This window comes from Quercus robur, chromosome 3 (assembly GCF_932294415.1).
Source record: "Quercus robur chromosome 3, dhQueRobu3.1, whole genome shotgun sequence".
NCBI lineage: Eukaryota > Viridiplantae > Streptophyta > Magnoliopsida > Fagales > Fagaceae > Quercus > Quercus robur.
Window position 1 is genome coordinate 7,303,659 of NC_065536.1, and position 22,270 is coordinate 7,325,928.

Consider the following 22,270-nt stretch of genomic DNA (forward strand, 5'->3'; position numbering starts at 1 on the left):
AAACTCAATGAATCCATCAAAAAGCTCAAAATTCAAATGCCATGCAAGTGTTTTGAACACAAACTCAAAATCTACAAATCTAGAACAAATCAAAACTGCAAAACTCAACAGAATGAGAAAATTCAACCTGGCTAGATCTCATATATCCATTCAATCAATCATGGCAACCATTTTAATCACATGCATGAAAAAGCAATTTAAACTCCAAAAACCCTAACTAATCAATTCTCATCATATAAAAAAAAAATCCAAAATTTAAGAAAAAATGGATGAAATTGAATCAAAACTAGAAATGAGAGTGGATCTAGATCTACAAGTTCATTTTTCATCCTTAAACTATTAAGAAGTTCATTTTTCATCCCTACACTAAGGCTGAGGGTAGTCAATTGGATCAATACACCCTTTCTGATCCTTTGGGCAATCCATCGGCGCGTTGGTTATTTTGTTGAAGCAAAGATATATTTGGAACAATTGGAGGGTTCTAGCTAAGCTCCTATTGCATCGCACGGTGGGCCAAAATCCAGTTGATGCATGAATTGCTGTTCGAATAGCTCCGAAAGTGGTTGGGCCACCACATATAATGCCTACAAAAAGGGGTTACGGAAAACTTAAGTTAGTTTTTATTCATTAAAATGTATAAATTATATTATTTTAGCAAGAATTAAATTATCTTTATATAATACAAAATATAAAGAACCTGCTGCTAGAAGGATGCTGTACAAGTCAGTAGAAGTCGCGACTCTATGAGCTGTTACAAAATATGTCAACTGATCTAAGTAAAATGGGTGGACGCATGACCCATGTTTTTCATATTCATGCCTCCAAAAAGCTTCATTATCACCGTACATGTTTGGCCAGTATTGTATTAAAACATTCCTATCATCATCAGGTATCTGCCAAAATAATTTTAAAAAATAACAAATAAGTAAAATGCCAGTGTAATATTATTTGCACTTTAACCAAAAAAAAAAAGATTACAATACCGAATTATTATCAAATTTTGTATTTCCGGGGTATAGTGTGCAGTCATCAAAACATCGAAAACTATAACGTTGAGGCCATAGGCCATGCAGGGTGAAAGAAGGGGGTATTGGTTTTGTACATTGACGCCAGCCAGTGTTGCAGACCGACTTTGGCCATTGTAAGACCACGGAATAGAAGTCATAAGGGACAGGGATGGGGTTTGGTGGTTGGGAAGCAGCTCTGACCACCATAGCTGCTAGGAACAAGAGAAGGAGCACATTCATTTTCATTTTTGATTATGTGGTGGATGAGAATGAGACAGGGGTTGGGAGGATGAGAATGAGGCAGAGGTTTATATGGAAGTTAAGACTATTCTATTATGAAAGAGAGAAAAAGTGAGATTCCTAACATTCCTTTTGGCTTATAAGAGTTTCCATTACTTCCCTTGTAAAGTTCAGAAAAACATATAGACGTATACAACATGATTAAAAGAAAAACTTTAGCAAAAGGTGTAAAAGAAGACAGTGACTTGAAGTCAAATGAAAGTGACCCAATTGGGAATAATGCAATGCAAAACTACCTTCATATCATAAATGTAAGGATCATATTGGGGATCATCACTATTAGATACACTATTTAGATAACAAAAATGCAGAGAATTAGAAAAAGAGACAATGGTATTCAATTCTTTGTCCGTACATGCAACTACCATGCAACAGTGCAATACTCTCGTACAGACGTTATAAATTTTGTAACTAACATACATTATACACATTTCCATATATCCCCACACGTCATAACCTAGGTACACACTAACCAATATAATGCATATATATATATATATATATACACACGCGCGTGTAATTAATTTGGCTAATAAAATTTTATTCACGAAAATAAGTGGAATTTAAAAAATACCAAAATGACGTCATATTAAAGTGGCAGAATTAGATTGGAAGTTTACATTGAATAAGACCAAAAGTTAAATAAAAAATTTACTAAGAATTAGACAAAAAGATTACATTGAATAAAAGTAAAAGTTAAATAAAAAATTACTAAATTGAATTTTGTGCAAATTTTATCGTTAAAAAAAATAATAATAATAATTGCCCAAATGAGTGTGGGACTGTGGAGAGTTATCACTAGACAGGTTTGGCTAAAAGATTACTTACGTTAAGCGCATATTAAACTGAATTGGTTGCTTGAGGGTCTATTTAGGATTTGTTTATTTTGTTAAATTTTTTTTTTTTTTTTTACTGAAAGTACTGTAAATAAAGATAAAAGTTAGCTGAAATAATACAGTTAGATCCAAAGATTGTAACATAATAGGGCAGCTTTTTTGTTTATTACTAATCTCATCATACGTGCTCTGTATGTGTGATGATTTGTTTTTATATATTGAGTTTAATATAATTTTTCAATTTGAATTTATCTATTATTAGTGAGGTTACATAGGAATTAATTTTTAAGAAACAAAAATTTAGGATTTGAAAATAAGTAAATTGTTGGGATAATGTGTGTTAGTTTTTAAGAAAAAATATACTATACGTGTGAGATATATTCAAATAAAGAGTGCTAATTTTTAAGAAAAAAAGTTTATCGTTAGTTTTTTTTTTTTAATTTTGTTAAATTACAATTTTAACTTTATTTTTATTTTAAAAAAATATTGATTATCTAATTATATTAAATGTATTTTTGACATCTTACAAGCCCTAACTAGGTTTCACTTCCATACAAACTCATTACCTATACAATTCTATTCTATGTATAAACAAAGACCAACCCCTTAAAACCTTCCTCTCCCACCCTCCTAAAAAATAAAAAGGCAAAGAGAGTGACACTATTCTTCATTTTATCTATCTTCCTTAATATCATCACCAAAAATCTCACTGCAAATTCCCCCTGTTTAACACTCAAATAAAACCCCCGAAAAACTTTCCCAGCAAAAATCAAGAGCAGAGGAGCAAAAACTAGAAAATCCAGCCAACTCAAGGGTAAATCCAAAACCCCTCTACATTTCTCTTTTCCTTTATGGTTCCAGTTTCTTAAATTACATCACAAATCACACGCTTTGGTTAAAGAATTTCGATAGGCATGAGGCTGCTGTTTGGCACTTCGGCTAAGTGGGTCGGATCAGTCCGACCCATAAAAAATTTGAACCATTACCCAATCGGCCCCCATAGTTCTTAGACCCAACCCACTAAGGTCTTATACCCAACCCACTAAGGTCTTATCTTAGCCCAATTAATTATAAATGTTCCTTTTGATTTTTGGGTGAGTTGTGTACAACAGAATATAATGTATAGATCATAATTTCAACTTTGTTACATATGTGTGAGTTGCGTACTTTTTAGTTACCAGAAAATAATTTCTTACTAAAGGTATTAATTAGTGTCAGAACTTACACGATTCACATACTACGTACAATACAGCCTATATTTAAGAAAATCATATTGTATATCACTATGATATGCTTTAATTTTCTTCCTCTATGCGTCTAAAATCTAAACCAAAAGAACTCTATCCTTCCAAGACCAAATAGTCTCTCGTCTCTGTGTTTGTTGATCATTCATTTTCCTCTTTGTAACCTAGGAAATTAAAGGAAGAAAAGCAATGTTTACAACTAACGAAGTACTGCCTGAAGACTTAATTATACAAATTTTGCTATGGTTGCCGGTGGTGTCTTTATTACGATTCAAGTGTGTCTGTAAATCATGGTATGCTCTCATTAATGGCCAAAACTTCAACAATAAGCACCTTCTCCACAACCAGACCACCTCTAATAAGAACAGGAACGCAGGATTCCTACTTATCCAACGCCAAAAATCTTCCAATGATCATGTTTTCTCCAAGCTTCAATATGGAACTCTTGAAATATTGTCAACAGAAGCTGTTCCTTCACCGTATTTTGGTATTCCTAAGCATATACAAATTAACATAGTGAGCTCAATTAATGGTCTCGTTTGTCTGGATCTTAACACTGGTGGCTTAGATATTGTTCTATGGAATCCAGCAACAAATGAAACAAAAGTTATTCAAGTCCGGTATATCCTACCCCCAAGGTAGAGCCTTAACTAGAGATATTGTGTTTGGTTTCGACTTCAAAATTAATGACTATTAGGTGGTCAAACTGTTAGAAATCTTTGACTTAGATCCTGATTTGTATTTCTATGAAATAAATTTTTTTTATGCAGCTAAGGTATATTGCTTAAGTACTGGTTCATGGAGAACAATTAGTGAGCGTTTTTTTTTGGCTGAAAGTAGCTGAAAGTGGGTTGCGTTTTATTTTTTTTTTTCTTTTTTTTCTTTTTTACACCGTTTCTGCTTTAGGGGGACAAGAGTACTGTTCACATACTGTTGAACACTGTTTATATACTATTTGGCACTGTTTATAGATTAAAAAATATTAAAAATGGGTCAACGATACTATTCACACATTTAAAAATAATTTTGTTACAGTGTTTTCAGTTTTCAGTTTTCAGTTTCAGCAACAATAAGTTCAATTCAAATGGACCCTTAGTACTTCTGCGCCAGTCATTTTATAAACCATAGTTATTATAGGACATACACAAAAGGGATGTCTTCTTGGAGTGCAATTATTGGTGATGATAATCATGGTTCCTTTCAGGGCATTTTATCATTTGATATGAGCAATGAGGTATTCCTAACAACAACATTACCGGATGATGTTTTTGAGGATCCCATTGGTACTTGGAGAATTTTTTTTTTTTATTTTTTATTTTTGTGCTTAATGAATTGGTTTCTCTAGTTACTTTTGTTAAAGATAGAGAACGATTGGAGAATTGTTTTCATATTTGGCCACTGCTTGAATTTGGTGTTAGGGAGTCTTGGACTAAGCTGTTCACTATTGGACCTCTTATGGGAATTGAAAAACCACTAGGATTTTGGTAGAATGAAAGCTTGTTTTTGAGAAATAATGAGGGGTAATTGCTCTTGTATGAACCCTTGGCCCAACAAATGACTAATCTTCAAGTTGATGGATGACCGATGCAGATGATTACTTATGTTAAGAGTCTAATTTCACTCAAAGGAGGAAATGATCTTGAGGAATAAGGCAATTCATAAAAATGGTTCAATACTCATCTATATCTCAGCTGGAAGTGTTTGCAAGCAACATACATGATTTTTTACCATATGTTTCTAAGAAAGTATTAATGTTTCCAAGTGATGTCTTTCTTTATTTTATTTTCTTTTTTTATTTTTTTCCTTTTTTTTGGAAGTAAATGATGTGTTTTTCGACTAGTATTTTATATCCTTATTTTTATTGAAACAACCAACAACCATGAGCAAGGGTGGAAATAATTTTATGATTAAGAAAGCATGCATGAAAAAAGAGGGTTCTTAACTGAATCTTTTCTAACATAGTACTTTTTTCAATTTATACTACCTCATCTCTCCCAAAAAACAAAATTATGATTCTACCTCATTACACAAATCATGTTCCTGCAACCAAATCAAGGTATTTCTTTTATACCTCCTATCCTTGTATGTCTCAAGTATTTTACAGTTTATCAAAAATCAAGAAATATTCAGCATCAAAATCATTTTAAAAAGGGAGAAAAGAAAAGAAAAGGAATTTGTATTCAAATCATTAATTAGTCTAGGAAAAAAAAAATCAAATAGACAGTGAGCGTAATCACCAAAATGCACATGTTCAAAACACCTAAACATGCCATTCGAAAGCAAAATAACCAAGAACAAAGGAGAAATAAAGAGATAAAAGAGGAAAACGTGAATGTTCTTGAGGAAGATGTTTGTAAAAAAAAAAAAAAAAAATTAGAAAGCTACACCATCGGCCAAGAGTTGAATATGCAGAATATGTGTGCTTTATTTAAGCAGCATTCTTCTCATATGCTTGTTCTTTTCATACACCCTTGAACTTAAGGTGAGTAGTACTAAGATTCCTGATCGGTATTTTAACACAAGTTGCTCGTTCACCGTATTTTGGTATTCCTAAGCATGTAGTAATCAACAGAGTGGGCTCAATTAATGGTCTCGTTTGTCTGGATCTTAACATTTATAGCATATCTACTGTTCTATGGAATCCAGCAACAAATGAAACAAAAGTGGTTCCCGAGTCCGGTATATCCTACCCCCAAGGTAAAGCCTTAACTAGAGATATGGGTTTCGGTTTCGACTTCAAAACTAATGACTATAAGGTGGTCAAACTCTTACAAATCTATGAGCCAGATCCTGAATTGTATTTCCATGAAATAAATTTCTTTTATGCAGCTGAGTTATATTGCTTAAGTACTGGTTCATGGAGAACAGTTAGTACTTCCACGCCTAGTCATTTTATAAACAGTGATGAAGTTAGAGGTTTATCTTTGAGAGAGCCAAATATAAAATTAGGAAAAAAAAAAACTGTGTATATATTAATTACATTTTTTTGATGGTAAACGGAAGTTTATTCAACTAAAAAAGAAGTACAAAATACAATCAAGAAACAAAGGGAAACATTAGGCATTTTCAAATTAATTACATCCATACTATATATTTTAATATGTAAAAATAATGTTATAACTTATATGATATATGCATTATTTAATAAAAATTAAATATATGGTAAAGAAAAGTCAAATTATAAAAAGATGAAAGAAAAAGTACCTTGGAAAGTGGGATTATGGGAATGCTATACAGTAACACAGGGCATGGCTACAACCTGCCCACTTGCTTTGGTAGAGATTCTAGAGAAGATGTTAATCACACATTGATACACATGCATGTTGATCTAGTCTGCTGTCTGCAACTATTATTTACACAGAAGCTTTGTTTACATTGTAGATGACGAAAAATAGAGCCTAGAGGGAAAAAAAAAAAAAAAAAAAAGAAACAGAAAGAAAAAAAGGCGGATAGAGTAGTTGAGAGAATGTGAGAGTTGAGAGGCTAGAGAGAGAGAGAGAGAGAGAGTCACCTGTGTCCTATCCTGTGATGAGCAAAATGTTTGCGACTATGTGCTAGTGCGGCGAATCAAAAAGATCTTCAATCTTTTTGCTATTGCTGTGCAAGTAAGCCCTTAGGGTGAAAATTAGAATTTTTTTTTTCTTTTATTTTGTGAGATATTTGCTAAAAATAACTTTATGTTCATATTAAGATGCCGAAATATGTCTAATTGTTGTAATTTTTTTATATATATATTCATCACTATATAATCTCGTAAATATAGGCATCCACTTGAAGCTAATTTCTCTAGGATGTGACAAAACCCAAATCCCCTTTTTTATTTTTATTTTTTTAATATATAATAGAAATTATACTCTATCTTAATTTAAGTATATATGTGTGTGAAACTTTAAATTACTTATTCAATAGAGAATTTTTGATGTAAATATGTAATAGAATAGAATTAAGGTGCAATATCCTTCTCATTCTTGGATTCGCTAGAAAACTGTGAAATTCTTAGCTAATAATCAAATTTTGAACAAACTATTGGCTACAATCCAAACCACTCATAATTTGGCTCCTAGTTCTTGTCCAGAATTTTGTCTCCATAATATAATATTCTTAGGATCTTTTTCAAGAAATAGGACAAAGGAACCACGATAACTTGACCAAGTAGCACCTAGATTCACATTTATAGACCAGGTTGTACTACAATCATATTATTAATATTAGTATAAATTATGGCAAGTTGGCAACCTTTCTTTTCCCTCAGCTATATTTACATTAACACTTAATTTTTTTTTCCCCCTTTGTAATGGTTCTAGATTAACTTAATTGGGTACCCATGCTTCTAAATTGCTTTCAAGTGTATTTAGCATGAATCCAATCCCTCTTCAGATTTAACCAAATAGAATGCCCTTCCAATCTGCAACCATCCCTTAAAATCAAATTTATTTCTAAGTGACTGTTTGGATTCCACTGAAGCTGTGTCTGCAATTTGAAGCTGCGTTTTTGTCCTTTTTTTTTTTTCACGCATTTTGGAGTAGTGCGGTTACTGTTTATGCACTGTTTATTGAACAGTAACCGCAAATGTTGACTTTCCATAGTAAAAAGTGTATACGTGCACTGTTCACCCACAAATTATACTTTTCAGTAACTTTTTCATTAAAAATGGATCCCACAGTACTATTCACACATTTAAAAATTATTTTGCTACAGTGTTTTTAGTTTTCAGTTTTCAATTTTCAATTTTCAATTTAAACAAAATAAGTTATATCCAAACAGACCCTAAGTATAGTTGCATTAGGTAGTATATAGACTGTAATCAATGACAACAAAATCTTATTCTATATAATCACCTTAATTAAGATACAAAGCGTTCTGCTCCTTTCCATTAAGACCGTCTAATTAACCCATTTAATATTGCACATTACATAATCATGGAACCCTTCTTTAAATTCCATTTAACTAGAATAAAATTGATTGTTATTACCCCTAGGTCATGACATTGTATATATTTTTTCCCTTATTATTGGTTGGAGTAACTCACCCTTGCCTTATTAAATTGACATCTTGACTTGCAAATGAAGGCATCATGTCAGCATGAAATCTTTCCAATAGATTAGATCAAATCAAGATTACATTGAAGTGCAAAGAGGAATCAACATGACATTTACATTTCGTTTCTTGTGTATTAACAGGATGAACTTGCAAAGAAGAGTGAAAGAAGAGACATGGCTGAAATATCATCCATGACAATTCCCTGCCTCTTGCGCTTCCACGCATGTGCAGCACACTCAACCAGATGTTTAGCTGACTTGGCTCTGTCTGGTGTTGAAGATACAATTTGTAAAGCTTCTTCGTTGGAGATAACATCCCATACCTAAATAAGAGAAGCAATGAAATTTCTTAGTGTATTTTTAGCAATACCGTTGTTCGGGTTGCAAGTCTCTCAGAAACTCAAGAAAACACATTCAGAAATAACTATGTTTTCATTTGTAATGAAATATAGATTGGTAGCATATATTGGAGTAATTTCCTTTTTAAGTTTGTACAAAAAGGCTGCTTTTCTTGTTAAAAAAAAAAAGTAAATAATATTTTTGGAAATTTATTTTTCGACTTTTCTTAGAAGAATTCATTTTAAGATATTCCAAAATAAAATAGAGACCAAATAATTTGGACTTAGTGTAATTTATGTGTAGTATATAAAAGTAACAAATCAAGAATATTGTTATTAAGAGAATGTTAAGCAAAAAAATGTCAACAATATCAAGAATATTGTTATTCTCACACAGTAGTTGCTGGAGTGATTGGAATCGTGATTCCACTCATACAAAACCGTTTGAGCTACAAATAGTTCCACTTGTAAATTTTCAATTCCAATTTTGCATGACCTGACTTCTTACAATTTCAACAAATTTCTTTACCTTGAATGTTCTTATTTAATTGATTCATATATAATTACAAAAAATGAATCAAAATATATATATACACCATCAACACAGTTGCTGGCACTTAATGGTTAGATTAGTAGCAAAGATAAATGGGATGATTTTGAAAACACAATCAAACTTGGTGGATCAAATAAAAGTCTCATACTCAAGGTAACAAAATGAAAATAACCTCAAACTTAATTAGTAGGAGGTCCAATGTATAATTTAATCCAAATAATATTTTCTATTCTTTAGCTTACATGAAAGTCATTGATTTATTTTTGAATATCTAATAATTTAATGAACAAAAGCTTTTATTTATGAAATCAGATACTAAACGATAAAATAAAAAAAAATAAAAAAAATTATATACTTTTGGGTTATTTGGAATCTCAAATGAGAATACAAATCTTAAATTTAGAATCAATACAAAAAATTAAATGGAAAAACAACTTACTTAAGCAAAACTTGTTATTTTGAAAAAAAGTTACTAATGATCAGTCACAACGTTCAATTATTTCAGTCTTTGATACCAATTTCACCCGTGCAATAATCTCTTATGGTTTTTTTTTTTTTTTTTTTTTGGTAACATTGCAATCAATGTCGGCTCCAAGATTTTTTTTTTTTTAGAGGGTCATTAAGAAATTTAAATTAAATAAAAAAAAACTTGAATATATCGAGTCATAAAAAAATTGCAAATATATAAAATTTTACAACTTATACGAGTTTTCATATTTCTAAATCATATATTACATTATAGTGATCATTATCAGTTTTTATTATTGTGGGGCCCGACAACAGATGGGCCAGATCCACCTATTCACAGGGATACTGAAGGCCCAGGCCGAAGAGGATAGTAGTCCCAGCCCAATAAACACAAAGCACCAATGGGCCATAGAAGCCGCCGAGGAAGGTACAGCCCTCGGTTAGCCCAGAGCTACACTAAGGAAAGGGGTAAAAGCGGCATAGGGATAATCTTGTAAGAAATATAAAATATCTAGGACAGGCTGCCCAAACTACCTGCCCTAGACGGAGCTTGGCCTCTCACAGAGTCGTGTCTCTTTAGCCTACTCAACCACTCCCAACAACTCATGTCTTAAACTGATGGGACAAGTGTCAGGCTAGGAAAGTTCGACCCTACACGTGGACGAAGGAAATTGAATGCATGCTAATATAAAAGGAAAATTTGCAACCTAAAAGGGGGGGCTTGAATATAAAAGGAAAAGAACCAGAAAAAGGGGAGAAGACCTCTAGATCATGCATGAACAACTTAACAAAACCACAGCCGAGTAAATATGACTTAGCCTTTCGATCCCACTCTCTACAAATGATATTGCACGGGTCCATTTACGTGCGAACCCAACCCAACTGCGGTTCCATGCAAATCGTGCTCCTACAATTGGCGCCGTCTGTGGGAAGGCTTGCATGTTAGCTCGAGCGGTGGCGAAGTTGAGCTTCTGTCGAACAAGGGGCTGTGAAGGTGCCCATATCACCGGCGACATATTGCTAATATTCCAACATAAGCTCTTACTAGGGGCTACGTTCCACGTTGTCAACGACATGGACAAGCCTAGGGGCTTCAAACATCAGGTCGACTTCCTCCACCTTATTCGAGGAGCAAAACCTTCGGAAGAATAATCACACAAGTTTTGGACAGAACCAAGGCCTTGCATGGTCCTCGGACCCAAGCCTCTGGGGAAACCAAAGACAAGTTTTGGACAGAACCAAGGCCTTGCATGGTCCTCGGACCCAAGCCTCTGGGGAAACCAACTACTTAAAAAGCATCACACAAGTTTTGGACAGAACCAAGGCCTTGCATGGTCCTCGGACCCAAGCCTCTGGGGAAACCAAAGACAAGTTTTGGACAGAACCAAGGCCTTGCATGGTCCTCGGACCCAAGCCTCTGGGGAAACCAAAGACAAGTTTTGGACAGAACCAAGGCCTTGTATGGTCCTCGGACCCAAGCCTCTGGGGAAACCAACTACTTAAAAAGCATCAGACAAGTTTTGGACAGAACCAAGGCCTTGCATGGTCCTCGGACCCAAGCCTCTGGGGAAACCAAAGACAAGTTTTGGACAAAACCAAGGCCTTGCATGGTCGTCGAACTCAAGCCTCTGGGGAAACCAACTACTTAAAAAGCATCACACAAGTTTTGGACAGAACTAAGGCCTTGCATGGTCCTCGGACCCAAGCCTCTGGGGAAACCAAAGACAAGTTTTGGACAGAACCAAAGCCTTGCATGGTCGTCGGACCCAAGCCTCTGGGGAAACCAACTACTTAAAAAGCATCACACAAGTTTTGGACAGAACCAAGGCCTTGCATGGTCCTCGGACCCAAGCCTCTGGGGAAACCAAAGACAAGTTTTGGACAGAACCAAGGCCTTGCATGGTCCTCGGACCCAAGCCTCTGGGGAAACCAACTACTTAAAAAGCATCACACAAGTTTTGGACAGAACCAAGGCCTTGCATGGTCGTCGGACCCAAGCCTCTGGGGAAACCAACTACTTAAAAAGCATCACACAAGTTTTGGACAGAACCAAGGCCTTGCATGGTCCTCGGACCCAAGCCTCTGGGGAAACCAAAGACAAGTTTTGGACAGAACCAAGGCCTTGCATGGTCGTCGGACCCAAGCCTCTGGGGAAACCAACTACTTAAAAAGCATCACACAAGTTTTGGACAGAACCAAGGCCTTGCATGGTCCTCGGACCCAAGCCTCTGGGGAAACCAACTACTTTAATGGAAAAGCAGTGTTACATGGACTCTCTAGTCTGCTTTTGAACCCTTAACACTAAAGGGACCAGTATGGAATGGATTAGCGAGTTTCCAAAAGCACCACCAAAGTCACGCAACGCTTGGTCGTGCCCTCGGATGAATTATTCAAAGTTCGTCACCCTCAGACGATATTCCCACGCTTATTACCGAGCGTTCAATCGACATCTCGGTTAGTTTCCTAAGTTTAACTTACTACGAGTTATTATCATGTCTGTTAGTGTCCATAGATTAGAATTAGTTGAATCGGGTTTCAAGAGTCCTTGCTCTGAATACTGCCGAGGAGAAACACACACATGGAGTACACCAACTCACAAAGTGGTTTTATCAAAGGAACAACATTCAGAATAAATAAAGAAATCGTCGTTTCTTACTAAAGCAAAAAGACAGTACAATGTACAATGAAAAGCTAGAACCGGTCTGTGTCAAAGCTCACTACATGACCAAAAGAAAGGAAGATACAAGAGAATAAGTAAAAGCCGAGGAAGTAGATCAGAGGAGAAGTTGGCTACAGCTCCAAGACCTTGCTCTTCTTCAAAGCTCTCACTTGCCCACAACTCAAACATCGAAAGAGACTCAACTTGAACCTGACACCATTGAAGAAAAGGTGTAGGGAGTTGAAGGTGATGGGGCTTTCTCTAAATATACGCCTACCGCAAAGCGGAGGCGATGATGGAGGAAAACCCTTCTTCTGCCGTACCAAAACTCTGGCATGGACAGAACCTGCTTCGGATTTTGACTAAAAGAGGGGAAGATTCCTTTCCCTCTCGGCGGAGAGGGAGTACTCTCCGGAATTTGTGCTTCCTGTGCCCATGCCTTATTGTTATAAGCCTCATGAAGACACGGCGCTTCTGCGGCGGAGGAAGTTCTTTATTCCCAACCCTCGTTTTCAACATGTTATGCCAAGAAAGGAGAGCTCCGGATGTGGGAAGCGTGATGTGAGAGAAAACTGAAAGAATGGGTGTTATATACATAAAGCAACCATCTCTCCCTCCTATTTATTTGAAAAGACAAAATGATGGTAGTCAACTCATGCGGCGTCCCAAGGAGCACAACAGACAAAGTGGTCTTGGCTCAACCTCCAACATCAACTGCAACCACAAGATTAAAGAGCCTCGTAAAGGCGCACTTCGGTCATCATGACATCAGAGAGTACCACAAGGCCAAAAGTTGCAGAAATATCTCTTAATTCATGGGCTAGGTGGATTCGTGGACCCGGGGCCGCTTTGTGGAAGGGCCCAGGTACCTTGGCCGACGCTGAGCAGCGGCCATGGCCGAGGACAGACACTTTTGGGCACCTCGGGAAATTCTCAAAGATAGGGGAAACCAGGTACTGATGCAGACATTGGTCTTGGACAGAACCTAAGGCTTGCATGGTCCTCGGACTCAGGCTAAAAGGGAAACCAAGTACTAGTGCAGACATTGGTCTCGGACAGAACCTAAGACTCGCATGGTCCTCGGACCCATGCTAAAAGGTAAAACCCAATACCGATAAAAACCCAAGTCTCGGACTCAAGCCTCTGGGGAAAAATCAAGTGCATAAGATAAAACGTATAAGTCCTGAACAAAGCCTAGGTTTTGCAAAGTCCTCGGGCTCAGGCTTCTTTGGAAATCAGCTGCCCTAATGAAGGGATTTTTTTCTGCTTAAATAATGGAAAAGGTTAATGCTCACGCCTCGTGGAGATGGCAGAGCAACCTAATGATCGTCAACCTAAGGAGGCCATTCATCCGATGGGTAACATGTCCTCGGATAAATACTTCTCACACCTAATCGGACATTTGACACCCATCACTGCTAATTTTAAGATAAGTCTCATTCCTTACTGGTCGGACTGTTATATTGAATAATAATTTTGTTAAAGTTATCGTGGCATCTTTTTATCAACGATTACTTCGGCCTTAGTTATTATTGATTCAAATGCTATACTATTATGCCGAGCAGCGCTTTCGCATCTGTTAGAATATATAAATAAGACATACGAAATAGAGTAACAGTAACTTTTATTGATATGAAAAATTATTATTACAACGTACAAGGAAGGGCTTACACAAGCCTATACAAAAAATGAACTGCTAAAACAGTAACAACATTCGTAATACAAATAGATAAACCATCAGGTGTCTTCTGAACTCGCCTTCAAAGTCTCTCTGAAATCTATGCCTCAGTACTGTTCATGTCAGGAGAAGATCCTTATACAAAAATAATGAAGGAGAAGGAAGAAGAATTAGAAGACATGGAAGCACTTCAACAAGCTCTTGTTGCTGAAGAAAGCAATGGAAAAAGAAGATGGAGGACATGAGCGGGAAGGAGGAGAAGAAGAGGGAAGCAATGAAAAGAAAATAAAAGGAGCAAAAGAGGGAGAAGGGGAGCCTTATTAGGTATGCTCATGAGAGAGCAGATGGAGATGACAAGGGAGGTTTTTGACTCAGTCACACCGGAAATAGGATGTGACGAGCCCCTGCTTCGGATTTTGGCTAAAAGAATGGGGAGACAAACCTTGAGTCTCCACCACCCTTGCCCCGACCGAGCCATCTCAAGTTTCGTTAAGGTATGGTATTTCTGTGAAAGGAAAGATTCATTCATGGTTGATCACTATGGGGGACGTGTTATCGAATGAGGAATAACCAGAGGGAAGAGGCAGATTCTGAGAAAAGTCTAAGGGATTCGCATATGAGAGAATCACCTTCTTGTTTTCTCTCTTTATATAGGGGAAAAAGACGAGGGTACGTGACACGTTCCGATCCTCTAAGAAATCTGCTAGTAAATGCAAAACCGTTTCGTTTCTCCAAGCTATCCTTAACCGCTAGAGTTAAGAGGCCTCGTAAAAGGAAGACATTAAAAGCGCACTACGGCTAACCAAACGGAATAAACGCCTCACGCGTAAGTCAAGGGAAGTATCACGTAGACCGGCGCATTCCTTGGGGAGGTGAAAAGTCGCCGACGTTGATCAAGGGCTGAACTTAATGAGCCGCAATAAAGTCTCGGTATTATCAAAACCCACCTTTCCAACCGAGGAGTTGGATAGCCGGGTTTTGAGGGGCTATTGTGGGGCCCGACAACAGATGGGCCAGATCCACCTATTCACAGGGATACTGAAGGCCCAGGCCGAAGAGGATAGTAGTCCCAGCCCAATAAACACAAAGCACCAATGGGCCATAGAAGCCGCCGAGGAAGGTACAGCCCTCGGTTAGCCCAGAGCTACACTAAGGAAAGGGGTAAAAGCGGCATAGGGATAATCTTGTAAGAAATATAAAATATCTAGGACAGGCTGCCCAAACTACCTGCCCTAGACGGAGCTTGGCCTCTCACAGAGTCGTGTCTCTTTAGCCTACTCAACCACTCCCAACAACTCATGTCTTAAACTGATGGGACAAGTGTCAGGCTAGGAAAGTTCGACCCTACACGTGGACGAAGGAAATTGAATGCATGCTAATATAAAAGGAAAATTTGCAACCTAAAAGGGGGGGCTTGAATATAAAAGGAAAAGAACCAGAAAAAGGGGAGAAGACCTCTAGATCATGCATGAACAACTTAACAAAACCACAGCCGAGTAAATATGACTTAGCTTTTCGATCCCACTCTCTACAAATGATATTGCACGGGTCCATTTACGTGCGAACCCAACCCAACTGCGGTTCCATGCAAATCGTGCTCCTACAATTATTTATTGTCAATGTAGCTAGATGTGACCATTTTATTTTGTTAAGTTTGTATAATATTTATTTATTTTTATGTAGTTGTCATTATTTTTTTTTTTTTTAAATATTTTAAACTAAAATGACAAAATGCAACCCACTGATACTATATTATTTATTAACCCACACTTTTATATTCATCTATACATAAATATTATACTAATTAAGTGTCTACTTAACCAATCAAATATATCAACAACTGCTAAATTGGCTATTTTTTTTTCTTCAAATACATACTAACATAAATAATATACACTAAATGTCTAATTGTTGTTTAGTTTTAGGTTGTACTAATTTATGATCAGGGTGTGCAAGATTTCAACCAATATATGCAAAAATATTTTTAAGCATAAAATAAACTAATAAAAAATTATTTTATAAATAAATAAATATATATAAATATAAATATATATATATATATAATCTCAATGCCTATACTTTTTGAACCCCTGAATACTAAATGCGGCCGCCCCTGATTGCAATAATCTCAATGCCTATACCCTTGATGTTTATTTATTTATTTTTATTTTTTTAGAAATAAACACGCACATAAAGAAAAGGAAAAAGGACTCAATGTTTAATTGACCACACACTTTATTTTATACGTCAAATGTATTTGTCATGTGAGTAATAGCGCCGCCAGTGAAATTTAGGCTTTTATTTTGGGCTTGGTCAATGAGATTTGGGCTATGATCTCGTAAATATAGGCATCCACTTGAAGCTAAATTTCTCTATGATGAGACAAAACCCAAATCGCTTTTTCACTAGAGAATTTTTGATGTAAATATGTAATAGAATAGAATTAAGGTGCAATATCCTTCTTATTCTTCGATTAGCTAGAAAACTGTGAAATGCTTAGCTAATAATCAAATTTTGAACAAACAATTGGCTACAATCCAAACCACTCATAATTTGGCTCCTAGTTCTTGTCCAGAATTTTGTCTCCATAATATAATTTTCTTAGGATCTTTTTCAAGAAATAGGACAAAGGAACCACGATATCTAGACCAAGTAGCACCTAGATTCACATTTATAGACCAAGTTGCACTACAATCATATTATTAATATTAGTATAAATTATGGCAAGTTGGCAACCTATCTTTTCCCTCAGCTATATTTACATTAACACTTAATTTTTTATTTTATTTTTCCTTTGTAATGGTTCTAGATTAACTTAATTGGGTACCCATGCTTCTAAATTGCTTTCAAGTGTATCTAGCATGAATCCCTCTTCAGATTTAACCAAATAGAAGGCCCTTCCAATCTGCAACCATCCCTTAAAATTAAATTTATTTCCAAGTATAGCTGCATTAGGTAGTATATAGAATGTAATCAGTGACAACAAAATCTTATTCTATATAATCACCTTAATTAAGATACAAAGTGTTCCGCTGCTTCCCATTAAGACCGTCTAATTAACCCATTTAATATTGCACATTACATAATCATGGAACCCTTCTTTAAATTCCATTTAACTAGAATAGAATTGATTGTTATTACCCCTAAGTCATGACATTGTATATATTTTTTTTCCCTTATTATTGGTTGGAGTAACTCACCCTTGCCTTTTTAAATTGACATCTTGACTTGCAAATGAAGGCATCATGTCAGCATGAAATCTTTCCAATAGATTAGCTCAAATCAAGATTACATTGAAGTGCAAAGAGGAATCAACATGACATTTACATTACGTTTCTTGTGTAGTAACAGGATGAACTTGCAAAGAAGAGTGAAAGAAGAGACATATAGCTGAAATATCATCCATTGCAATTCCCTGCCTCTTGCGCTTCCATGCGTGTGCAGCACACTCAACCAGATGTTTAGCTGACTTGGCTCTGTCTGGTGTTGAAGATACAATTTGTACAGCTTCTTCGTTGGAGATAACATCCCATACCTAAATAAGAGAAGCAATGAAATTTCTTAAGTTTATTTTTAGCAATACCATTGTTCGTGTTGCAAGTCTCTCAGAAACTGAAGTAAACACATTCAGAAATAACAATATGTTTTCATTTGTAATGAAATGTAGATCGGTAGCATATATTGGAGTAATTTCCTTTTTAAGTTTGTACAAAAAGGCTGCTTTTCTTGTTACTTCATCAGCAATAGTCATTAACTTGAACTTTCATGAAACATACATCACAATTATACTTAGTGATCTATCATAATTTTCCTTTTAAGAAATAGAATCACAAAATTAACTCCTCCTTAATAACAGCAATCTCAGTATAGGACTTCATTAAAGCTATATTAAGGTCGACAAGAATGTTAACTTTAAGATGATCCTTTTACAGCAATCACTGAGGGTCAAAAATTTATATTCTTCTGATTGCATAAAGCTTAACTCTATTAAAGTATGTTTATAATACATACCCCATCAGTTGCAAGCACGACGAATTGGTCTCTGCTAGTTATATTCCACTGTGTCACCTCTGGCACAGAAATTAGTCCAAAGCCCTTTACACAGTAATCACCAAAGGCTCTAGACATTGCCAGTCCTGGTGATTCTTCATCTGGCAGCCAGACCCTGTGCACCCCTGGCTCATCATTTAGACAGAACACTCGCCCTTTGCACTGAACTATCCTCTCAGCCTCCTCTGCAAACAAAATCAACAGAGATGTCAGACCACATTAGATTTCTTCTTCAGAGAGATAGAGAGAAGGCAAGGCAAAGAGGGAGACTGACGAGGCAAATTGGGCTTGAAATCAACAGTGAGCTGAACTGGTACCAAGCTTCCATCATCTGAAGTGGTACCCAATACAGCACGAGAGTCGCCAACATTTGCAACAATAATGAGGTCACCCTGATAGAAATATAAATGAAAATTCAATCCTGAGCAAAGTATATTAATACCAGTAATCATTCTTTATAGGTACATTCAGTTTTGTCATTTAAGTAATTGGCCTCCCCCTATCCTCTTTTTGCTCAATCTTCGGGTAGTCTATACTGTCCTCATATGGTATCTCCAGAGGAACAGAGGATATAAAGAGCATCAGACTAATCCCTGGGTGAGTGTGGTCCTTCGACCCACACACACTGGGTAATTACATGGATGAATCTCTTTGGAGTAGTCCCTATGTGTTAGCTAAGAGACTTGAACCCACAACCTCATGCATTACATGAAGATTGGAAAGCACAAGACCAGCCCCGTGGTCCAAATAAAGTAATCCCTGATTAGAAATAAAGGTTACCTAATTTGCATTTTCAATTGACTAATGGAGAACCAATTTTTCACTGATACATTATTCTCAGAATTTGGAATCTTAATTACCTGTCTGACAATTGAGAGGGCAGTTGTCCCGCTGTTGAATGAATCAATTTTACGATGCTGCTCAAGTTCTTTATCGATGGCTGCACAAGTTTGTACGTAGGAATGCTTCCATGTATTGAACTGATGATGCTTTTTATCAGATTCCAAGTCACATTCTGGGTCAAGAGAATTTTGAGCGAGTGTCTCCTGCCAATTGGATAGTAAAGATGGTGGCATCAATTCTCTGACTGTTTTTGCCACAAAATGGCCCCATGCTCCATGCCCATCAAAAACCCCACAAAACATCATGTCTTCTTGGCATCCAAATTCCTACACCACCGACACAAAAATTATTTACATTTATCAATAACATTAGTGAGGATGCTTAATTTGATTGCGAAGATAGGAAATGAAATTGTAAAATGGACCTTAATATGTCTTTTCTTTTAAGTTATTGTATCCAATAAAAGTAAACAAAAATTTAATTTTTCCTTGCTTTTAGTTCTACAGTGTCTAGGCAATGAAAAATGGAACATAAGGTAAGAAATCTGCCAACATTTTAAGCATACCTCCCACACAATGCAGCAATCCTGGTTCACTCCTTTCCTGCCTCTCTTAGAGAAAACTGAGGCAAAATTGTTAGAACCATCAACATTTACAACACCAGAACTACGTAAAATCAATTCATTCTTCTTTGCCTCCTTTACCATTGTCTCTACAGCATCTCTTCCACTACAAGTCCCAGAGTTCTTTCCTCTTTTGAAGGGAAACGACCTCGCCAGCCCATTGAACATGGAGGATAAGTGCCCCATCAGCTCCACGATTCAATTTCCACCACACAATGATATGAGGCGTGGTGTGGTGCTTCCTTTTTGTAGACTCAGAAACCTGAACATTAAAAATTCATTATAATCATATACGGTACATAGGGATCTTGTAAAGAATGAGTTCAAAGAAAAAGAAAATGCTTAAATATTCTTAAGGAAGGAAGCCTTCTCTATATTTTTCTCCGACATTCTTTCTTGAGAAGCAAACAGAAGCATATTGAATTGAGTGTTACTGTAACTAAAGGACATGATCTGACTCAGAAAGCTAAGAACCACGGAATTTATTAACCAGAAAAAACAAAAAAAAAAAAAAAAAAAAAAAAAAATTGCATCTGAAGGACATTACAGAGAGCATTCATATTCTTACATGGAATTCCATCATTGCATCTAGTATTTGTTTAATCAGCAGCCTAGAATTTTCACTAAAATAAGAGTGGAAAAAACTAAAATTTCAAATTTCTTTCTTTTAGAGTTTTCTTTTCTTCCATCCTTTGCAAACCAGAAGAATGAGACAAAGCAAACATCTAATTCAATACTTCATGTTTGTTCATTTGCTCGTCTACCAAAGAAGGGTTACCATTTCTTTTCTTTTCTTTCCTTCATTTCCTCAGAATCCAAGCAACACAGAATTCTCTGATCGGTTGCTGTGAAAATGTACAAAAATTTGGAAACAAAAATATTTGAAGCTTCAACCATTTGGAACTCAGACTCCATTAAGCATATCTCAATACAGGAAATCACTCTTTTGAAAAAAACTTTTTCATTCTTGAAAAACCACAACAAAAAAGATTAAGAAAATATCATAAGTTTCATTTTCCTCCTGTTCTTCCTCAACTTTCTAGAAAACCAAACAGTTCACAAAGAAAACTTTGATAATTTTTTTTTTTTTTTTTTTAAAGGTTATCTTGAGTTTGCCATCCATCACTGACCACACAAAACAGAATGCACAGTTCATCAAAACTTTCTTTCCCATCCCAATTTTCTAACCAGACAAACAATACCCAGAAGAAAATTCCTACAGAAAACACACAAAGCTGAGTTGAACTACGCTCTCATCCATCAAAAAGGCAAACTAAAACAACAACAAAACCCAGAACCTTCTCTTATTTTCTTTCATCTTCACACCAAACAAAAACAGAACACAATCCAAGAGTTTCAAACCCAAAAAAAAAAGAAAAAAAAAAAAAGAAAGACTAATCAAACATGCAAAAGACCTTGAATTGGTCAAAAAATGAGGGACTAGAGCTCCAGAATCTGACACACTAGCCGGGAAATGGGGTTTCCTTGCCGGAAAGTGACGAAATTCAGAGCAACAGAGCAGAGACTTGGAGTAAACGAAGCTACAGAGCCATGACAATCCATACTAGAGTCTAGGTGTATTGCTTGGCTGTGGTTTTATCTGAGGAATAGAAAACAATGACAGAGAGAGAAAGAAAGAGATACCCTTTGCGGCATACAAAGTTACAAACATCAATCACTGTGTACGTAACCTCTCTAAACTCTGTATGAATCTATGCGCTTGTGTAACTAAAAAAAGACTTTGCTTTTAAGGGTTCAAACTTCAAAGATTGTGTTGTGTGTTTTCCTGTTTAACATGTGTATGTGCCTTTTTTTTCCCTTTTTCTTTTTTTAAATAAACAGTCAGACTAATTTTGTGTATTACTTTTTTTTTTGGGGGATAATTTTGTTTATTATTTTGTTATAAATGTTTTGTTAATTTTGTGTCACAGAAAAATTTTAAAATTATATATATGAAAGATGATGAGTTTTCAATGATGCATATCACTTTATTTATTTCTTTTTCCTTATCTTTCTTGACCATGTCTATATAGGATAACTTAAATTAATTGGTTTATTTGGCTTTAAAAATAAGTCATCTAACCCCCCCCCCCCCCCCCAAAAAAAAAATAATAAAAAATAAGTCATCTAAAAGTTAAGGTTTTAGTGCGCCTTTTCCCTACAGAGACTTAAAATGTAAACTAAATTATATTTTTATCCTTTAAAGTTTGGAATTGTTTTTAATTTAATCATTTTACATTTCAATATTTTTATTTTAACCATTTATATTTGATTTTATTTTCATATTAGTTATATCATCTATTTTCTTAAATAATTAGATCATCTCGAATATATTTTTTTACCTACAATAATATCATTTTTACATTCCATAACACTTTAGAGTTAATATTTTAATAAAATAGTTAAATATTAAGAGTATTTAATCTTCATATTACTAACAAAAATGGTCGGCATAATCAATATAAATAACTAATTAAACATGAGAAGTCAAAATAAAAATATTGAAACGTAAATCACCAAAAAAAAAAAATCTCAAATTTAAAGGTCAAAAGCGTATTTTAGTAAAATTTAAATTATTTTCAGTCGAAGTTTATTTATAGTTTTTTAGAACTTTTTTTTCTCGATACAATTTT

General features: G+C 35.5%; 2 protein-coding genes across 8 annotated transcripts; both read right to left on the bottom strand.

Annotated features, from left to right (window-relative positions):
- Window positions 1-217: 217 nt before the first annotated feature.
- On the bottom strand, window positions 218-7,035 carry LOC126716889 (ribonuclease 1-like). Of its 4 annotated transcripts, none has more exons than XM_050417928.1 (3): window positions 984-1,533; window positions 698-893; window positions 218-584 (listed from the first exon to the last, which is right to left on the bottom strand). In XM_050417928.1, exons 1-3 carry the CDS (start codon window positions 1,251-1,253, stop codon window positions 367-369), a joined length of 684 nt encoding a protein of 227 aa, XP_050273885.1. In that variant the 5' UTR covers window positions 1,254-1,533; the 3' UTR covers window positions 218-366. The 4 variants fall into 4 exon arrangements, 1 of the variants encoding a protein (XP_050273885.1); XR_007652320.1 differs by lacking the exons at window positions 218-584; window positions 698-893; window positions 984-1,533 and adding exons at window positions 3,159-3,880; window positions 6,592-6,733; window positions 6,899-7,035; XR_007652321.1 differs by lacking the exons at window positions 218-584; window positions 984-1,533 and adding an exon at window positions 6,592-6,890 and having other exon boundaries at window positions 779-893.
- A 1,160-nt stretch (window positions 7,036-8,195) lies between these two features.
- On the bottom strand, window positions 8,196-21,434 carry LOC126716890 (probable protein phosphatase 2C 34). Of its 4 annotated transcripts, none has more exons than XM_050417932.1 (6): window positions 21,053-21,402; window positions 19,581-19,899; window positions 19,033-19,341; window positions 18,447-18,564; window positions 18,134-18,357; window positions 8,196-8,749 (listed from the first exon to the last, which is right to left on the bottom strand). In XM_050417932.1, the coding sequence occupies exons 2-6, from the start codon at window positions 19,821-19,823 to the stop codon at window positions 8,561-8,563; spliced, it is 1,083 nt and encodes a 360-aa protein (XP_050273889.1). In that variant the 5' UTR covers window positions 19,824-19,899; window positions 21,053-21,402; the 3' UTR covers window positions 8,196-8,560. The 4 variants fall into 4 exon arrangements, with proteins under 4 accessions (XP_050273889.1, XP_050273887.1, XP_050273886.1 ...); XM_050417930.1 differs by lacking the exon at window positions 8,196-8,749 and adding an exon at window positions 17,371-17,657 and having other exon boundaries at window positions 21,282-21,434; XM_050417929.1 differs by lacking the exon at window positions 8,196-8,749 and adding an exon at window positions 17,371-17,657 and having other exon boundaries at window positions 21,053-21,396.
- Between the last annotated feature and the right edge of the window lie 836 nt (window positions 21,435-22,270).

Excerpts from the sequence above, each read along its gene's own strand:
- LOC126716890 (XM_050417930.1), bottom strand. The coding sequence starts at position 19,823 with ATGGGGCACTTATCCTCCATGTTCAATGGGCTGGCGAGGTCGTTTCCC. Across the intron at positions 19,342-19,580 it reads ATTGCTGCATTGTGTGGGAG|GAATTTGGATGCCAAGAAGA; the intron begins GTATGCTTAAAA and ends TCGGTGGTGTAG. Across the intron at positions 17,658-18,133 it reads TCGTGCTTGCAACTGATGGG|GTATGGGATGTTATCTCCAA; the intron begins GTATGTATTATA and ends TCTCTTATTTAG.
- LOC126716889 (XM_050417928.1), bottom strand. The coding sequence starts at position 1,253 with ATGAAAATGAATGTGCTCCTTCTCTTGTTCCTAGCAGCTATGGTGGTC. Across the intron at positions 894-983 it reads CAAAATTTGATAATAATTCG|ATACCTGATGATGATAGGAA; the intron begins GTATTGTAATCT and ends TTATTTTGGCAG. Across the intron at positions 585-697 it reads CAGCATCCTTCTAGCAGCAG|GCATTATATGTGGTGGCCCA; the intron begins GTTCTTTATATT and ends CCCTTTTTGTAG.